The following is a 14,350-nucleotide window of genomic DNA, read 5'->3' as shown; positions in this document are numbered from 1 at the left end:
CGAAGTTTTTTAAAAAATTAAAAGTAGATCCTCTTCCAACCTTTTAAATAAAAGAATCCCCCAAATGACATTAATATACAGAAATAAAAACCAGTACGGAAATGCTCTTACGGATTCTAACCTGAAAGTACATCCTTCTCTACAGACAGCAAAACTTTTATCTAAAAAATATTGAGTCAGGGAAATAAAATCCATCAATATTTTAACATCTGCTTTTCCTTTCCTTTTCTCTTTTTCTAAAATAAGATTTCTATCTGAGGTTAGAGAATTCAATAAAATAAATGCGGTTTTCCTGGCAGTACCTTTAAAAAATAAAAAAGGAACCTGAAAAAGCATGTCTAGCCAAAAACATTCTCTTCTCTTGTTGTCTATAACTCTTCCTACTTTCACCTTTCATTTTCTTTACTGGAAAATTTTCAAAAGACTTTAAATAAGCAAAAGGATTATTGGGTATCCTTTCACTGTCTGGAGGACCTTCCCAGTATTTTCTGATTCTTATAGGGATCTATGCCTTTGTCCCTATTTTGCAACTCTGTTAGAAACACAGAAGTTAAACTGTAGAGGGCTGATGGCAACCAGGAATACCTATCAGGTAAAGATGTAACTAATTACCATGCAGTATAAGTGCCCCATCTGCATCTGTTAGCATTCCTCATTGCCTATTATGTCTACCCTCTGGAATTCCCCCTGAACTGGTTTTAACATTTTACTCGTTTTCCCATTAATTAATGAGTGAAATAATGCTCTTAAAATGTGTTCATTTTATATTTGTAGGACAGTCATGATTTTACCTTTTCAAAAGGCTACTCTTTAATTATCCCATGGCTGAGCAAATTATTATTTGAAACTTAAGAGCTTGAAAGAAGTATTACTGTTAATTTTATCCCCATTTAAACACTTCTTAAATTAATGTACATAATGCTATTTTAAGATTTTAATACAATTTATTACCCCAAAATCTTAATAGTCATTAAAAAGAAATTCTCCTCCTAAGTGACAGAGCAAAGCCAGGAACAGTGTATTATACAAGAAGAGCACTGAATCCTTGTAATGATGACAAACATTTTTTAAGCACTTGCTATGAGAGACACTCTTCTAAAGCACTCACTCACTGAATCTTCACAACCACCCCATGACACAGGTACGGCATGTTCTACCTAAGGAAACTGAGTCAGAGTAGTTAAGTCATACTTCTAGTAAGCAGTAGAGCTATGATTCAAACTGAATTTGGCTCTAGACTAAATTAGATTACCTCTCAGAAAAGAAAAAAAGAACTTTTAAAGAGCCAAGAACTTTAAGTGCCATTATTCCTGGCTACTGTTACCAATGTTAGCAAAGAATAATCCTGACCCGTATTATGAAAAAGTGCTATTAGAGAGATTTTAAGCCTAACTCCTTTGTGGGTAGCAGCAATAACAGGAATAATAAAGGCGGTCAAAAGGTGGAAGGGCCTAGGAAGGTAAAAAAGTCATAGAAGGGGTGGGTTATATGCCAAACTGAAAATTAAGAAAATCTATTTTATGATAGTAAACATTCAATTTAATCCTAACTTTGAAAGTTTTGTCTCAAGCTCATACAAAATTCATACAATACTCCTAAACTGTATTTTCCTCACGAAAGAACAATCATATAGGACCTCCTGCTCTACACTTCTTTTGTGGCAGGACTTGGAAAGAAGCTGGCTTTCAAGGGTATTGAACCAACCTATTAAAAGGCTTAGTATCAACTGTAAAGTCTATTCATGCTTGAAACTGTGCTCAACTAAATAGCTAGTAATTACCATTCTTTTCTAGACTTTCTTGATCCTCAAACTCTTTATAGAGCACTGAAATCCTTAAAACAGCTCCAGAATGACCCATACTGCCAAAGAGCTTCAAAGATGTGACCTAGGACAGTCCAAGCTCACTAAAAGCTGCTAAACCCGAGGACTTCTCAACACATCGTAAATTCCAAGACAAACACTTGCTCCCTTCCTCTTAGCCAGAGGTAAAAACCTCACTAGGTGAAAAAGCAGCTTACTATTTGAATTACTAATGGTCTTCAAGTGTAGGCTTGAAGGTTAAATATATAAAGATTAAGCAGAGAATTTTCCCAATTCTTAGAAAAACTTAAAGCTATGGTTAAAGTGTTAATAGAACTAACTTGTCACCCTCAGTAAGTGTTTACAGAGCAACACTCAGTATATAACTTCATGAGCAGAACCATCAAGGCTAGAAAATAAATTAGACACGATTGATGTGTTAGATGAACTGATTAAGTAAGATGTAAGGATAAAGGTACTAATTATAAAAGTTACTAAACATTGTCCTAGCAATTAAGAATAGAAAATTACAGATTCGATAACATCTTGAAAAATATCATTTACCTGTCACAATACTGATCAAGTAAGTCTGGATTAAGTACGACTTACAGGCAGGGATCGTAAACAAAATAAAAAACTACACTGGGCCTAATTATTCTAAAATATTTCCACAAAACATCAAGCACTTGGAAAATTGTTTTGAAAAAAAAAAATTAATGTTTATTTATTTTTTATAGAGAAAGAGAGAGACAGAGCATGAGTGGGGCAGGGGCAGAGACAGAGGGAGACACAGAATCTGAAGCAGGCTCCAGGCTCTGAGCTGTCAGCACAGAGCCCCACGCGGCCTCAAATTCACAAGCCAAGAGCCAAAGTCTGAGGCTCAACCAACTGAGCCACCTAGGCACCCCAGAAAATTCTACTTTGATTTCAAGTGCCATCTAAATATTTAAACTCACAAACCCCAGATAACACATTTTCCTATCATTAAAAGTATTAGTTATTAAATATTTCAAGATACTTTTCTTCTTCACAAAGTGTAAATTCAAAAAACTAAAAGAGGTAGGTAGTTTTCACCAAAAGTTTTAACTAACTGGAACACTCACAAGCAGCAAACCTGACAAGGCTTCAGAAATACAACTTGTCTCCCAACAACAGAGATGTCTTCAACTGTGCTTGCCTGGATATTTCTGGAGTGTCACTCTCTTCACTCTTAAGTATATAAAAGTTTTCAGCAATAAAGAAAACTGAAGGCAAGATGGTACTCACTTTTCAATGTCAATGCCAAGTGGATTAGCAGGACGCAGAGACAAGGGAGGAATTCCTTTATTCCTGTCAGTACGCATATCATAATAATTCATTTCATCAACCCACACAGCAGACTGATCCAAAATACCTACCAAAATGAGGAGCACATCCTTAATAAGACACAGGTTAAGTCTTTCGCTATTGCTTCACTTTTTAAAGACCTAAAACAAAATGCACACTAAGGTAATTTTTGAGAGATTTGACAGCACAAAAGCTCTGTTTGTTTTTTGGGTGTCTTCTTTTTTTAATGGCTTGTGGCTTGATTAAAAACACTAAAAATCTATCAAATGGCAAAAATAATATCTCTTGCTTCATGGTTACATTGTACATTATTCAACACAGAAGACAAGCTAAGCCTCTGAGAAAAAGTTCTGCTCAAACAAATGTATTTTATAAAAAATAAACAGTATAATTAAGTTGGCTAATTCAAAAAAATATCCAACAATTCTTTATATAAAGATATCAGTCAAACACTTTCCAAGAAATGCATGGCTTGAGTAATGGAAATGACTAGGATATTCAGGAAAAATGGACAGACACTGTGAACAAAATGTAATCTCTGAAAATGGTACTCTCTTTTATGTGACCAGATTCTTGACATTCACTTTGGCATAGGACTAACAGGCTTACCACTTCTGAATGTGGGTTGAAACAGAAAATGGGCAAAGGGCCAATGGGTGGCTTGAGGCTGTGAAGGCTTCATGGAAGGTATTTGATCCCAGGCAACTTCTAGCTGTATGAACCTTTGTGAACCAACTAATTCTTTTAGTACCCACAGTTCTGACAGAATGCAACAAGAGGCTTTGTTAGAAGTTATGCTCAAGTCTAGATACTCCTGAGTTCAGTCTGATAAGCCTTTACTGAACCTATACTGTGCCAGGTCCTGGGCAGGATGTTTTAGAATAAAGTTAAAACTTTCGATTAAGTTGTCTTTATCTGTTGTATAAATATAAGACATTGCTGGGTTCTGCCAAAATGTTTTAAGTTCCTCCAGAAAACTGATAACAAGTTCCTGCTTTAATTTTTAATTTTTGACGTTAAATAAAAATGAGTAAATAAAAACAGGAATATTATATATGTACAACGTATGCAGACACATATGTGTGCACATGTGTGTATATACATGTATAAATATGTGTGTATATATGTATATATGTGTGTGTGTGTGTGTGTATATATATATATTTTTTTTAATTCTCCCTTAAATTCCTTATCTAAGTTTTTATTTATGGAAAAAAAATCCAGGAATATAAGGAAGATAATGCTGTAGAAAAGCTCTATGTTTTATGATAGAGAACAAAAACAATTTGCAAAATTATTTACTTTTCAGTTTAAGAGAGATATGTGACCTGGGCTTAATTAAGCCTGTGATAGCCCTACTTTAAATAAATGTTTATCAAGTACAGACCATGTACAAGACATTGCAAGACCAGAAAGATGAATCTGACACTATCCTAATTTTAGTAGGCGAGATGGCCATACACAGAAATAACTATGAGAAGAATAATTTAAAGTGATTAATTAAACACTTACTTAGGGTAAGGGTCTATACTAAGCACTATACAATACATGCTCTAACTCATTTAATCCTGTGAGGTAGGTAATACTGTTGTTCCACTTTTACCCACAAAAAAACCTAAGCATTCAAGTTCCACAGCTTGTAGTGCTAGAGCGCAGGTTTGTATTCAGAGTGACTCCTCAGACCAATTTGAGGAAGCAAGTGTTAAGTTCATAAAAAGTAACATATAAAGTACTATAGGAGGTTCCGGAAGATGGCGGCGTAGGAGGACGCGGGGCTCACAGCGCGTCCTGCCGATCACTTAGATTCCACCTACACCTGCCTAAAGAACCCAGAAAACCGCCAGAGGATTAGCAGAAGGGAGTCTCCGGAGTCAAGCGCAGACTAGAGGCCCACGGAAGAGGGTAGGAAGGGCGGCGAGGCGGTGCGCGCTCCACGGACTGGCGGGAGGGAGCCGGGGCGGAGGGGCGGCTCGCCGGCCAAGCAGAGCCCCCGAGTCTGGCTGGCAAAAGCCGAGGGGCCGGACGGACTGTGTTCCGAAAGCAAGCGCGACTTAGCGTCTGGGAGGTCATAAGTTAACAGCTCTGCTCGGAAAGCGGGAAGGCTGGAGGACAAAGGGAGGGAGAGCTGCTGAGCCCCCGGACGGCAGAGCTCAGCTTGGCGGGGAACAAAGGCGCCAGCGCCATCTCCCCCGCCCATCCCCCAGCCAAAATCCCAAAGGGAACCAGTTCCTGCCAGGGAACTTGCTCGCTCCGCGCAAACACCCAACTCTGTGCTTCTGCGGAGCCAAACCTCCGGCAGCGGCAGCGGATCTGACTCCCTCCCGCTGCCACAGGGCCCCTCCTGAAGTGGATCACCTAAGGAGAAGCGAGCTAAGCCTGCCCCTCCAGCCCCCGTGCACCTTGCCTACCCACCCCAGCTAATACGCCAGATCCCCAGCAACACAAGCCTGGCAGTGTGCAAGTAGCCCAGACGGGACACGCCACCCCACAGTGAATCCCGCCCCTAGGAGAGGGGAAGAGAAGGCACACACCAGTCTGACTGTGGCCCCAGCAGTGCGCTGGGGGCAGACATCGGGTCGGACTGCGGCCCCGCCCACTAACTCCAGTTATACACCACAGCACAGGGGAAGTGCACTGCAGGTCCTCACCACGCCAGGGACTCTCCAAAATGACCAAACGGAAGAATTCCCCTCAGAAGAATCTCCAGGAAATAACAACAGCTAATGAACTGATCAAAAAGGATTTAAATAATATAACAGAAAGTGAATTTAGAATAATAGTCATAAAATTAATCGCTGGGCTTGAAAACAGTATACAGGACAGCAGAGAATCTCTTGCCACAAAGATCGAGGGACTAAGGAACAGTCACGAGGAGTTGAAAAACGCTTTAAACGAATTGCAAAACAAAATGGAATCCACGATGGCTCGGCTTGAAGAGGCAGAGGAGAGAATAGGTGAACTAGAAGATAAAGTTATGGAGAAAGAGGAAGCTGAGAGAAAGAGAGATAAAAAAATCCAGGAGTATGAGGGGAAAATTAGAGAACTAAGTGATACACTAAAAAAAAATAATATACGCATAATTGGTATCCCAGAGGAGGAAGAGAGAGGGAAGGGTGCTGAAGGGGTACTTGAACAAATTATAGCTGAGAACTTCCCTGAACTGGGGAAGGAAAAAGGCATTGAAATCCAAGAGGCACAGAGAACTCCCTTCAGACGTAACTTGAATCGATCTTCTGCACGACATATCATAGTGAAACTGGCAAAATACAAGGATAAAGAGAAAATTCTGAAAGCAGCAAGGGATAAACGTGCCCTCACATATAAAGGGAGACCTATAAGACTCGTGACTGATCTCTCCTTTGAAACTTGGCAGGCCAGAAAGGCTTGGCACGATATCTACAGTGTGCTAAACAGAAAAAATATGCAGCCGAGAATCCTTTATCCAGCAAGTCTGTCATTTAGAATAGAAGGAGAGATAAAGGTCTTCCCAAACAAACAAAAACTGAAGGAATTTGTCACCACGAAACCAGCCCTACAAGAGATCCTAAGGGGGATCCTGTGAGACAAAGTACCAGAGACATCACTACAAGCATAAAACATACAGACATCACAATGACTCTAAACCCATATCTTTCTATAATAACACTGAATGTAAATGGATTAAATGCGCCAACCAAAAGACATAGGGTATCAGAATGGATAAAAAAACAAGACCCATCTATTTGCTGTCTACAAGAGACTCATTTTAGATCTGAGGACACCTTTAGATTGAGAGTGAGGGGATGGAGAACTATTTATCATGCTCCTGGAAGCCAAAAGAAAGCTGGAGTAGCCATACTTATATCAGACAAACTAGACTTTAAATTAAAGGCTGTCACAAGAGATGAAGAAGGGCATTATATAATAATCACAGGGTCTATCCACCAGGAAGAGCTAACTATTATAAATGTCTATGCGCCAAATACCCGAGCCCCCAGATATATAAAACAATTACTCATAAACATAAGCAACCTTATTGATAAGAATGTGGTCATTGCAGGGGACTTTAACACCCCACTTACAGAAATGGATAGATCATCTAGACACACAGTCAATAAAGAAACAAGGGCCCTGAATGATACATTGGATCAGATGGACTTGACAGATATATTTAGAACTCTGCATCCCAAAGCAACAGAATATACTTTCTTCTCGAGTGCACATGGAACCTTCTCCAAGATAGATCGCATACTGGGTCACAAAACAGCCCTTCATAAGTTTACAAGAATTGAAATCATACCATGCATACTTTCAGACCACAATGCTATGAAGCTTGAAATCAACCACAGGAAAAAGTCTGGAAAACCTCCAAAAGCATGGAGGTTAAAGAACACCCTACTAACGAATGAGTGGGTCAACCAGGCAATTAGAGAAGAAATTAAAACATATATGGAAACAAACGAAAATGAAAATACAACAATCCAAACGCTTTGGGATGCAGCGAAGGCAGTCCTGAGAGGAAAATACATTGCAATCCAGGCCTATCTCAAGAAACAAGAAAAATCCCAAATACAAAATCTAACAGCACACCTAAAGGAAATAGAAGCAGAACAGCAAAGGCAGCCTAAACCCAGCAGAAGAAGAGAAATAATAAAGATCAGAGCAGAAATAAACAATATAGAATCTAAAAAAACTGTAGAGCAGATCAACGAAACCAAGAGTTGGTTTTTTGAAAAAATAAACAAAATTGACAAACCTCTAGCCAGGCTTCTCAAAAAGAAAAGGGAGATGACCCAAATAGATAAAATCATGAATGAAAATGGAATGATTACAACCAATCCCTCAGAGATACAAACAATTATCAGGGAATACTATGAAAAATTATATGCCAGCAAATTGGACAACCTGGAAGAAATGGACAAATTTCTAAACACCCACACTCTTCCAAAACTCAATCAGGAGGAAATAGAAAGCTTGAACAGACCCATAACCAGCGAAGAAATTGAATCGGTTATCAAAAATCTCCCAACAAATAAGAGTCCAGGACCAGATGGCTTCCCAGGGGAGTTCTACCAGACATTTAAAGCAGAGATAATACCTATCCTTCTCAAGCTATTCCAAGAAATAGAAAGGGAAGGAAAACTTCCAGACTCATTCTATGAAGCCAGTATTACTTTGATTCCTAAACCAGACAGAGACCCAGTAAAAAAAGAGAACTACAGGCCAATATCCCTGATGAATATGGATGCAAAAATTCTTAATAAGATACTAGCAAATCGAATTCAACAGCATATAAAAAGAATTATTCACCATGATCAAGTGGGATTCATTCCTGGGATGCAGGGCTGGTTCAACATTCGCAAATCGATCAACGTGATACATCACATTAACAAAAAAAAAGAGAAGAACCATATGATCCTGTCAATCGATGCAGAAAAGGCCTTTGACAAAATCCAGCACCCTTTCTTAATAAAAACCCTTGAGAAAGTCGGGATAGAAGGAACATACTTAAAGATCATAAAGGCCATTTATGAAAAGCCCACAGCTAACATCATCCTCAACGGGGAAAAACTGAGAGCTTTTTCCCTGAGATCAGGAACACGACAGGGATGCCCACTGTCACCGCTGCTGTTTAATATAGTGCTGGAAGTTCTAGCATCAGCAATCAGACAACAAAAGGAAATCAAAGGCATCAAAATTGGCAAAGATGAAGTCAAGCTTTCGCTTTTTGCAGATGACATGATATTATACATGGAAAATCTGATAGACTCCACCAAAAGTCTGCTAGAACTGATACATGAATTCAGCAAAGTTGCAGGATACAAAATCAACGTGCAGAAATCAGTTGCATTCTTATACACTAACAATGAAGCAACAGAAAGACAAATGAAGAAACTGATCCCATTCACAATTGCACCAAGAAGCATAAAATACCTAGGAATAAATCTAACCAAAGATGTAAAAGATCTGTATGCTGAAAACTATAGAAAGCTTATGCAGGTAATTGAAGAAGATATCAAGAAATGGAAAGACATTCCCTGCTCATGGATTGGAAGAATAAATATTGTCAAAATGTCAATACTACCCAAAGCTATCTACACATTCAATCCAATCCCAATCAAAATTGCACCAGCATTCTTCTCGAAACTAGAACAAGCAATCCTAAAATTCATATGGAACCACAAAAGGCCCCGAATAGCCAAAGTAATTTTGAAGAAGAAGACCAAAGCAGGAGGCATCACAATCCCAGACTTTAGCCTCTACTACAAAGCTGTCATCATCAAGACAGCATGGTATTGGCATAAAAACAGACACATAGACCAATGGAATAGAATAGAAACCCCAGAACTAGACCCACAAACGTATGGCCAACTCATCTTTGACAAAGCAGGAAAGAACATCCAATGGAAAAAAGACAGTCTCTTTAACAAATGGTGCTGGGAGAACTGGACAGCAACATGCAGAAGGTTGAAACTAGACCACTTTCTCACACCATTCACAAAAATAAACTCAAAATGGATAAAGGACCTGAATGTGAGACAGGAAACCATCAAAACCTTAGAGGAGAAAGCAGGAAAAGACCTCTCTGACCTCAGCCGTAGCAATCTCTTACTCGGCACATCCCCAAAGGCAAGGGAATTAAAAGCAAAAGTGAATTACTGGGACCTTATGAAGATAAAAAGCTTCTGCACAGCAAAGGAAACAACCAACAAAACTAAAAGGCAACCAACGGAATGGGAAAAGATATTTGCAAATGACACATCGGACAAAGGGCTAGTATCCAAAATCTATAAAGAGCTCATCAAACTCCACACCCGAAAAACAAATAACCCAGTGAAGAAATGGGCAGAAAACATGAATAGACACTTCTCTAAAGAAGACATCCGGATGGCCAACAGGCACATGAAAAGATGTTCAACGTCGCTCCTTATCAGGGAAATACAAATCAAAACCACACTCAGATACCACCTCACGCCAGTCAGAGTGGCCAAAATGAAGAAATCAGGAGACTATAGATGCTGGAGAGGATGTGGAGAAACAGGAACCCTCTTGCACTGTTGGTGGGAATGCAAATTGGTGCAGCCGCTCTGGAAAGCAGTGTGGAGGTTCCTCAGAAAATTAAAAATAGACCTACCCTATGACCCAGCAATAGCACTGCTAGGAATTTATCCAAGGGATACAGGAGTACTGATGCATAGGGGCACCTGTACCCCAATGTTTATAGCGGCACTCTCAACAATAGCCAAATTATGGAAAGAGCCTAAATGTCCATCAACTGATGAATGGATAAAGAAATTGTGGTTTATATACACAATGGAATACTACGTGGCAATGAGAAAAAATGAAATATGGCCTTTTGTAGCAACATGGATGGAACTGGAGAGTGTGATGCTAAGTGAAATAAGCCATACAGAGAAAGACAGATACCATATGGTTTCACTCTTATGTGGATCCTGAGAAACATAACAGAAACCCATGGGGGAGGGGAAGGAAAAAAAAAAAAAAAAAGAGGTTAGAGTGGGAGAGAGCCAAAGCATTAGAGACTGTTAAAAACTGAGAACAAACTGAGGGTTGATGGGGGGTGGGAGGGAGGGCAGGGTGGGAGGGAGGGCAGGGTGGGTGATGGGTATTGAGGAGGGCACCTTTTGGGATGAGCACTGGGTGTTGTATGGAAACCAATTTGACAGTAAATTTCATATATTAAAAAAAAAAAAAAAAAAGAAAATAGCCCAGAAATAGTAAAAAAAAAAAAAAAAAAAAAAAAAATAAGTGCTATAGGATACAAAAAAGAGAGATTATTTCTAGTTTGGAGGGCTAAAGGCACATTCTGGCCAGGCAACATTGTGTCCTGGCCTCAAAGGATAGAGAAAAAGAAGGAAACAAGAACATTATTTAGATACTATGATTGCTAATTTGGCCACATCAGGAGGATATTTTACCTCAAATCTCAACTGCATAATACAAAGAAATGCAATTACTGTGTTCAAGATCAAGGAACTAAAATTGGCAAAGCAAAATGTTAAATAAACAGATTTTATAAAGAATTTAGGATAATAATTCTCTCATGACCATCCTCCTTAGGTTTTACTGTTAGCTCACTAAACTGCGTTTCCAAAAGTAATGCAAATTTTAACCAATATCCCATTCCTGTCAAAATAAATATAATCTAAGTTAATGAGATGTGAAAATAGGAACGTTTTATACAAATCTACCAGTTATAGATTTTAAAAGACAAAACGTATTTTCATTTTCCTCTTTAGAAAAAAAGTCATAAAAGATGGATACCTATTTTTTCAGGTTTGAGTAGCTTGAAAGACACTGTTGAGGTTCCTCTGCCACCTGACTTGGTTGTGACAATAATGTCTCCTTTGTCATTTTTAGCTTGTCCCACTCGGCATACTATTTTACTTGCAGACATCCATTCTGCCGTCAGGAGGCAATTATGTCCACAAATTGTCAGACCTGAAAATAAAAGCATGCATGTAACAAAGTTCAAAAGAACAAAGATCTTAGTCATGTCTGTTACATAAAAAGACAATTCTTCTGTCAGTCTTACCAGGTTTTTTCCATGAAGAAAATAAATCTAGAAATAACATTTCCTGTTCAATAGTTATTTCTATTACTGAATATACCCAATGTTATTTGCAAACATACTGTCTCTATTGATTTTTGTCTACTCTTTTATCTCTAATATCAAAGACTTCTTTAGATAATACTTAAGTTTCTTCAAACACCAATGGGATTAAAAAAAAAATGACCATAATAATTATGTGTAGGCATTCCATATACTCAGTTTATGAGAATCTTAAATTATGTTCGTAGGTTTTAGAAGGGGAAATTATTACTATTATTAGAAATCAAAGTTGCTGATATAAAATTCTACAGTGTACAAAGAAATGTATATATCATTCCCTACAAACAAATATATTTATCCATCTTCCTAAACATAATCTGCACTTACTTTTCCTAGTGTTTAAATTATATATTGCATACATGGAGGATATTTTATTCCAGGCACAGCTTGAAATCAGGTGAATGTAGTTAATGTTCTTGGGAATTACTGGATTACTATTTCATTTTTAATATCTGCATCCTATAAAGGTAGTGCATGGTGCCTTTGAGTTTCCCTAATGATACTATTACTATACTACATTCTGTTCTCATAGTAAACCAACACTCCCAAAACCTCAACTCGTGCCCGGCATCTCAGGCCCGATACCAAGTAAATTATTATAATTTAGGCAGTAGCCAAATATGGAGGCACTGAAAGATTACAGTGAGGAAGATGTACCCCAGACAGAACACCAATATATCACCATATGGACATACTGCCAGCTCTTCTACTAACTTATTTTCTTTGTATTTTCTATTCTGCAAAGCAGAGAACAATGTAATAAATTTTATGGAAAAAGTAAACCGAACTGTATGTGGTAAAGACCCAGACACTTCACACTTTCTTTTCTCATTATTTAACTTTTTATACTGCTCAACAGTCAAGTTTGGTAATACAATTTTTTTTCAGATACCAGGAACACCTCAATTAATGCCAAATTTGGTTTAAAAAATGTAGGAAGGGAGTCAAGTCATCCTTCGTTAAAATGAAAGCACTATTTAGTAGGAATGTTGTACTAACCATTGAGAAAAATAACTACATTTCAAAGATGCATTTATTGAAATAATGAATTTTAGAGATTTCCCTAAAACAGCTATATGATTTATACATGTATGGAATCCTAATAATAGCATTTAAAGGCTTCTTTAGGACTAAGTTTTCTTTTGGTTTCTTTAAATGTGTAATGGCATTTACACATTTTTAAATGCATTCATAATTCAAAATTATTTTTTCAAAATGGGAACATCTTTGATATCTTTCCTGAAAATCAATTTTGTTTTGAAAAATGTAAACAATCTAAGAGATTGAAAGCACCCCTAGAATTCCTCTCCATCTTTAAGATAAGCACTGAGTAGGGAGCTTGGGTGGCTCAGTCGGTTAAGCATCAGACTCTTGATTTTGGCTCAGGTCATGATCTCACAGTTCATGGGCTTGAGCCCCACATTGGACTCTGTGCTGACAGCGGTAAGCCTGCTTGGGATTCTCTTTCTCCCTCTTTCTCTGCCCCTTCTCCCATGCTTGCTCACTCTCTCAAAATAAATAAATGAACTTAAGAAAAAAAGAAAAGATAGGCACTGTGAAACACTTCAGTGTATATTTGCTCAAATAATTTTTATGCATACATAAATCAGTCTATGTATTTTTTAAATGAATGAAAAAAGTTTTAATTAATAAACTGAATACTTTTAGTGTTATATATGGTGGGTATTTTGATATTACTCTAGGTCAATACGTTAATGTTTTTAAAGTTTATACTATCAGAAAGATTCTTGTCATTTTAAATATTAACTCATTTCAGAAAGGAAAATTACTCAACAATAAATGTCAGGATTTAACATAAAGTCATTCCTAATATAGGTTCCTTGCTAAAGAACAACCTTATGATTAAAACTGAGCAATGAGGGGCGCCTGGGTGGCTCAGTCAGGTAAGTGTCCAACTTTGGCTCAGATGATGATCTCACTGCGCTGACAGCTCAGAGCCTGGAGCCTGCTTCAGACTCTGTGCCTCCCTCTCTCTCTGCTCCTCCCCCACTCATGCTCTCTCTCTCTCTCTCCCCCTCAAAAATAAACATTTAAAAAATTTAAAAAAAAAACACAAAAACTGAACAATGAGAGAGGCACCCGGGTTAAACATTGGACTCAAGCCCCATGTCCAGCCCCACATTGGGATTCTCTCTCTCCCTCTCTGTCTGCCCCTCTCCCACTCCCACGTTCACATACTCTAAATAAATAAATAAGTAAATAAGTAAATAAATAAATAAATAAATAAATATTTTTTAAAAATTAAGAAATGGAATTAGCTTTCCAATATACTGACAGGAAGCCTAAAAACATGTTCAGATGAACAAACATGAATGATATCCATGAAAGCACAAGTTGGAAAAAAACTACCCAGAATAAGTTTATTCATCTAGTTGTAGCTGCTATAAAGTTTTCTCTGATTTAATATCTGCTTTGCATTTTAACTAAAAAAAAAATTAATAATCCTCATTTAATTTTAAACATAGATTTGAATAGATCATTTTAAATGTCATAAAAGTTAAATAAGATAGTAAGAAAGATTTCTTAATTTCTTAAGGACATTTTTAGTAAGTCACTGCAAGCTAAGAAATCTGCTTCATACAATATAA

At 37.7% G+C, this 14,350-nt stretch overlaps 1 protein-coding gene across 4 annotated transcripts in view; it reads right to left on the bottom strand.

The window, feature by feature from the left end:
* EXOC2 (exocyst complex component 2) overlaps positions 1-14,350 on the bottom strand; it is a 283,103-nt gene that overhangs the window by 207,712 nt on the left and 61,041 nt on the right. For all 4 annotated transcript variants that reach the window (XM_060614965.2, XM_060614961.2, XM_060614962.2 and 1 more), the window contains 2 exons: positions 11,393-11,569; positions 3,068-3,194 (listed from right to left, as the gene is read on the bottom strand). In XM_060614965.2, coding sequence (XP_060470948.1) covers positions 3,068-3,194; positions 11,393-11,569 — 304 coding nt within the window. The remainder of the gene's footprint in view (positions 1-3,067; positions 3,195-11,392; positions 11,570-14,350) is intronic.

The sequence above is a fragment of the Panthera onca genome, chromosome B2, assembly GCF_046562875.1.
Source record: "Panthera onca isolate mPanOnc1 chromosome B2, mPanOnc1 haplotype 2, whole genome shotgun sequence".
Lineage (NCBI taxonomy): Eukaryota > Metazoa > Chordata > Mammalia > Carnivora > Felidae > Panthera > Panthera onca.
This window is presented reverse-complemented; position numbering and strand designations above follow the sequence as displayed.